At 40.4% G+C, this 5,933-nt stretch overlaps 1 protein-coding gene across 2 annotated transcripts in view; it reads right to left on the bottom strand.

Annotated features, from left to right (window-relative positions):
• Positions 1-1,726: 1,726 nt before the first annotated feature.
• Positions 1,727-5,933, bottom strand: part of LOC132401828 (lymphocyte expansion molecule-like) — a 29,430-nt gene continuing 25,223 nt past the window's right edge. For both annotated transcript variants that reach the window (XM_059984076.1, XM_059984075.1), the window contains exons 9-10: positions 2,026-2,153; positions 1,727-1,825 (exon numbers count right to left, since the gene is read on the bottom strand). In XM_059984076.1, the coding sequence (XP_059840059.1) occupies positions 1,774-1,825; positions 2,026-2,153 (180 nt within the window). In that variant the 3' untranslated portion in view covers positions 1,727-1,773. The remainder of the gene's footprint in view (positions 1,826-2,025; positions 2,154-5,933) is intronic.

Raw genomic sequence — 5,933 nt, 5'->3', positions numbered from 1 at the left:
TTGTGTCCCTCCAATTTGCTTTCCTTCTTGCCTTGATTCATAAATGAATAAAATTTTAGGAGAGTTGGTGTGGGGGAGAGAGAGAGAAAAACAACTGGGGAGTGAAATGGTCTGCAGATTGGCCCATGTATAACTGTTCTTATTCTTTGCATAAATGTGTACTGTAGAGATGACCTTAATACATTCAATTGAAAGTGTCTTTAAACAACCTACTTGTTATATAAAGGCTGATAATTACATTCTGATAATTCTGTCAAATCTTTTGGCATAATGATGCCCAAAAATTTGAAAGACTGTGTGTGCCATGCCCAGGGGTATCAACTTTAAATTTCTCTTGGTGGGCTATAGTAATATGAAAGTAATTGGGTTTTATCTATGTTGATCTTGTATCCTGACAGTTGACCATATTGTTCAAAGGATTGCATCAACTTAGGTAAAGAGTATGTTGGTTGCCCTAGATAGATCAAAATGTCATCTGCATGACAAGCCAATTTATGCTCTGTCCCTTTAAAAGTAATTCCCCTGATATCTTCATTTTGACTGATGTATTGAGCTAATGGTTCCAGATATAATGTGAAGAGTAGTGGTGATAATGCACAACCCTGTCTTGTGCCCCTTTCTAGAGTAAGACTATTTGATAAATATCCATTGATTTTAATCCTAGCAATAGGATGGTCAAATAGTGTCAGTATAATTTTGATAATTGTCTTGGAAACCAAATCTATGTAAAACTCTGTAAAGAAAATTCCAATTAACCGAATCAAATGCTTTTTCAGCATCCACGCTTATCACTATTCCTTCGATTTTATTTTTTTGTATATGATCCATAATGTGAAGTGTCCTTCGTATATTGTTTTGGGACTGGCATTGTCATATAAAACCTGTCTGATCGTTACGTATTAGTATGGGTAGAAACTCCTAATTATTTGGCCATGATTGAGGTAAATGTGTATATATATGACATTGTAGAAATGATATGTCATCAAAATACACTTTAGTGATGCAGTTTGTTAACATTGAAAGTTGTTTTTTGATTTGATTTAATTTAATGAGAAGGTGGTTGTAATTGAAAAATTCATGGAAGGAAACTTGAATTCTCAAAGCATATTAAAAAGGAGAAAGGCAAGGAAGAGATTGCTAGGCATTCACAGAATTTTCTAAATCTTTGCTGACTAGAGATGATGTGCAAGATGACTGCAGAAGAGTAAACATGGAGCCCTTATTCGAGAAGAGTGTCTAGGATAAGCCAGGTAATTATAGAGATAAGTCTAACATCAATGGTAATGAAGTTATTGGGAGAAAAGTTCTGAGGGCCAAGATTAATCAAAGTTGTCTTGACTTTATTAGAAGGAAGATGCTTTCTGATCAATTTGATTATTAATTGAAATTTTCTATTAACAACATAGATGTGAGTGTAAACTGAAGGATAAATATGTAGAGACTCTTTGCAAAGTACTTTACCAAGACAGTCCTGTACCATATGATCAGAGGTTAATTGGGCTCTTGTATCCAAGAGTTTGGTTAAGGTAAGATTACTGCCAAGAAAAACGATATACACCATATACTCTATCTCAATTCATATATGGATCCTTGCCTGAGGCACAATCTGGATCTCAAACAAGATGGGAGAAACTAGCATTAAAAACTTTATTACCAAAGCCTTACCTTTGTAGTAATTATATTAAAGGGCAATAGATAAAATAGATAAAAGAACAATAGATATGCCTTGAGTTTCTGACTCCTTTATTTTATCTTTAGATATAAAAATGTTACTCAGCTTGAATCATCTGGATCTGGATGGGCCGTTGTATTTCTTAGGCGTTCCCTGGGGGGAATAAAAAGGTTTTTTTAAAAAAAAAGAGCTGAGGGATAAAGACGACAATGACTTAACATGAATTACATTATTCTATGATGCAGCATTTTTGTAGGCAGGAGTCTTAAGAGTGCAATTTTAACATGGAGTTGTAAATCCAATACCAGAAGCAAAATACTGTACATAAATAAAGCTGAAAGCTGCAAACTTACTCCATATACTTGTTTCTCTCCAAGTTGTCAAGGGATCGCTGCGTTTTCGACTTGAAACATGAATTGTAAGTATTCACTGGCCTTGGATCATATTTCATGGGGTCATAGCGGCCAACACCAATATTATTCTGCAACAAAATAAGATTACTGGTAGATTGGACGTGGGAAGGCCACTCATTATAAAGCTTAATTTCCCCAATCCCAGCCACACTTATTTTATCCATTCTTTTTAAAAGTATTGACTATTTTAAGAAGTCCCATGATATAAGTCAGATATTTAAATATAATGTCATTCTTTGTCAATCATATATTTGGTTCTTTACATCAGTGATGAAGTTGACACTGTTGCATATCCCCACTGTATTGTACATTGGGTGATGGGGTATACTCACTGTGGATCATCTGACTGAAGCAGCATGGGATTCTATTTTTCCTTCAGCTCCTCCTACTTTATCCAAACTTGGGTGGAGGGAGTGCTGAAGGGGTAGCCATGGGCATCTGCATGGACTCCAGCTAGGTCTGCCTTTTCATTGGCCTTGTAGAACAGTCCATGTTTGAAGCTTTCCCCAGCTCTTCCTCCACTACTTTGACAATTACATTGGTGCTGCCTCGTGCACCCGTGTCGAGCTAGTCACTTTTATCAACTTTGCCTTTAACTTCCACCCTGCCTTTAAGTTCACTTGGGCCACCTCTGACATCTCCCTCTGCTTTCTCATCTCTCTGCCTCCATCTTTGGAGACAAACTGTCAACCAACATCTTTTATAAACCCACCGATTCCCACAGTTATCTTCACTATACCTCTTCCCACCCCATCTCCTGTAAAAATGCTATTCCCTTCACTCAGTTCCTCTATCTCTGCCACATCTGTTCCCAGGAGTTGGCTTTCCATTCCAGAACATCAGAGATTCCTCCTCCTTCAAAGAATGGGGTTTCCTTCCTTCCACCATTGATGCTGCCCTCATCTACATCTCCTCCATTTCCCGAACATCTGTGCTCACCCCATTTTCCCATCACCCCATCAGTCTCCGCATCCAACACCTCATCCTCTGCAACTTCCACCATCTCCAAAGAGATCCTACCACTAAACATATATCTACCTTCTCCACCCTCCCCCCTTTCCGCAGGGAATGCTCCTTCCACAATTCCTTTGTCCTCCACTTGTCCCTCCTCACTAATCTCCCTTCCGGCACTTATCCTTGCAAGCAGCCTAAGTACTACCCCTGCCCCTTCACCTCATTCAGGGTAACCATACGGTCCTTACAGGTGAGACAATACTTCACCTGTGTATCTGCTGGGATTGTCTATTGTGTCCAGTGCTCCTGATGCAGCCTCCTCTATAGTGGTAAGACCCCTCGTAAATTTGGGGAACAGCCTCGTCGAACACTTCTGCTCCATCCGCCAAAAGTGCAACTTCCCAGTGGCCAAACATTTTCATTCTGATTCCCGTTACTGTTCTGACATGCTAAGATGAGGCCACCCTCAGAATGGAGGAGAAACACCGTCTATTCTGTCTGAGTAGCTTCCAACCTGATGGCATGAATATTGATTTCTCCTTCCAGCTTAAAAAAACCTTTTCCCTCCCCCTTACCTCCTCCTCCATTACCCACTCTGGACTTTAACCTCTTCTCACTTACCTATCACTTCTCCTTGGATTCCCGCCTTCCCTTTTACTTATGGTCCACTATCCTCTTATCAGATTCCTTCTAATCCAGCCCTTTACCCACCTAGCTTCACCTATTACCTTCCAGCTAGCCTCCTTCCCCTACCCACCTTTTTTTCCTGAGGTTTTCTTCCTTCCCAGTCCTGAAGGAAGGTTCAGGCCCGTAATGTCAACTGTTTATTCATTTCCATTGACGCTGCCTGAACTGCTGGGTTCTTCCAGCATGTTGTGTGTGTCACTTGGGATACTAGAGTCATTCAGCCAGAGGTATCAGCACATGAGAATGCAAGTTCAAATTCGAACACAGCACGTCTGAAATAAAATACCATGAGCAGTAAGACTGATTATCAAACAAGTAGCTTCTCATCAAAGATATATGAAAATCTATGGATGCTGGAAATTGAACACACACAAAATGCTGGAGGCACTAGGCAGGTCAGGCACCATCAATGGAGGGAAATAAATGGTCAACATCTTAGGGAGAGAGAGATCCTTAGTCAGGACCTAATCTGATGTCAGGACAGTCTTCAAGCCTTTTATGGTTCACAAATGGCCTTTAGCAGTTGACTTCCCATAGATGGCCTATTTGTAGCTTCCAGACACTTAGTGTGATGAGCTGCCATTAACTGAAAATAATGAGCAAGATACTGACTTTTACCAACACTGTTTAACAAAAAATCTGGATCAACCATTCAGCACTAGATTTGACATAGATGCTCCCAGGCATTGGCAAAGTTGTTCCCACTAGAAAGGTGGGCTCGTAAAAATGGAGAGCTGTAACAGAGATTAGACAGGCAATAGTCTGACAAGCATGCAAATGTCATATCTTTCAGTCAAATATCTAGGCTCTTTCATCATCGACCTTGCTTGTGATTTACTCAGATAGTGGAGACATGACTAGAGGCAAGCAGGGTGTGGTTGGTGTCTTTTGGGAGAACTGTCAAAGATCAAGGCCCCCTGGCTGAAGTGGGTTGCTTGACTTCATGTTGTAAGTCCTGAATGTGAAAACCTCATTCTGCACAAGCCTCCAGTGAAACAGTCATACCAATTCTATCTGGGCAATAGACAACACTGTACATTTTAATACAGTGTGACAAGATCTGAAGGATTATTCTAAAGTGGACTGTTCCTTTAACAAGAGAGAGGGAGCAAACAATTTGTGTACTAATTCAGCAGCAGAGGGAGAGAGAAAATCTGAGTTGCCTTGGAAGTTGAAAGGTGAAGCCAAATGATGGACAGCTCGTGTTCCGCACTTGGAGATATATACAAGGTCAGCTGACTTTTTAAATCGGACACACAAGACACACGACCCCAGAGGCAAGGAAGACACTGGTGAGCTTTGTGTACCCATGACAAGGGTGGGGTTTTTGCTCACAGTCTGGACAAAGGGGTGACCGGTGGGGAGCTATCAGTGTGTTAACCCTGGTCTGGGGTTGATAACTCCACCACAGAAGACAACGTCCCCTTTTCTGTGGTCACAAGTTGGTGACTTTTAAAAACGACGACATGGAGGATCGGCATTAGGGGATAAACCAAGACTCTAACTCTCTCTCTCCAACTCTATTGAAACCAAATTCCAGAACTGAACTGATTACTTACCATCCCACTGTAAGACTGTATCACCTAATCACCTGAGCTGGGGAAGCTTGGGAACCTTATTCACTCACATATAACTCTGCTAACCTGTTTACTTTATCTCGCTTTTTATATTACTTTATTTACATAGTTACTAATAAAAATAGAGTTTATAACGGAAGACTCAGACTCCAGGTTTGTCCATTTCTGCTGGCTCTTTTTAACCCGTTATGGGGTACGTAACATGCAGCATGAAAGTAAGTCACTGCAATCCATGCAGTAAACATTGTTTTCTTGAATGAAAAAGGTGCTTTGGCATATTAGATGGTGCTCATGAAAGTTGTACCACATAATGAAGTTTTTAGTTTAGGCCTTTTAGACATAAGCACACCTTACTTTTCAATAGACCAGTCTTATTATTTAACTAAATCTAGTCAGTTCAGCATCTGAGCCCATCTCAAGCAAGATGATACAACAGAACTGAAGTAGCTTGGAGAGAGGAGTACATAGGAAGTCCAGCAAACATCAGTGATCTAACCTTGTGCATGTCCAAAACAAAGTGCTTCGAGCATAGGCAATAGGGCTATATACTAAATATTTTGTAGTACCAGAATACTGTCCCTCTGAAATATGCTTAACATGTTTCATCAAAGGTCTGGAAGAAGAGTGCAA

Source organism: Hypanus sabinus, chromosome 11, assembly GCF_030144855.1.
Source record: "Hypanus sabinus isolate sHypSab1 chromosome 11, sHypSab1.hap1, whole genome shotgun sequence".
NCBI lineage: Eukaryota > Metazoa > Chordata > Chondrichthyes > Myliobatiformes > Dasyatidae > Hypanus > Hypanus sabinus.
The sequence above is the reverse complement of the archived record's forward strand: the minus strand, read 5'-3'. Positions and strand labels throughout refer to the sequence as shown.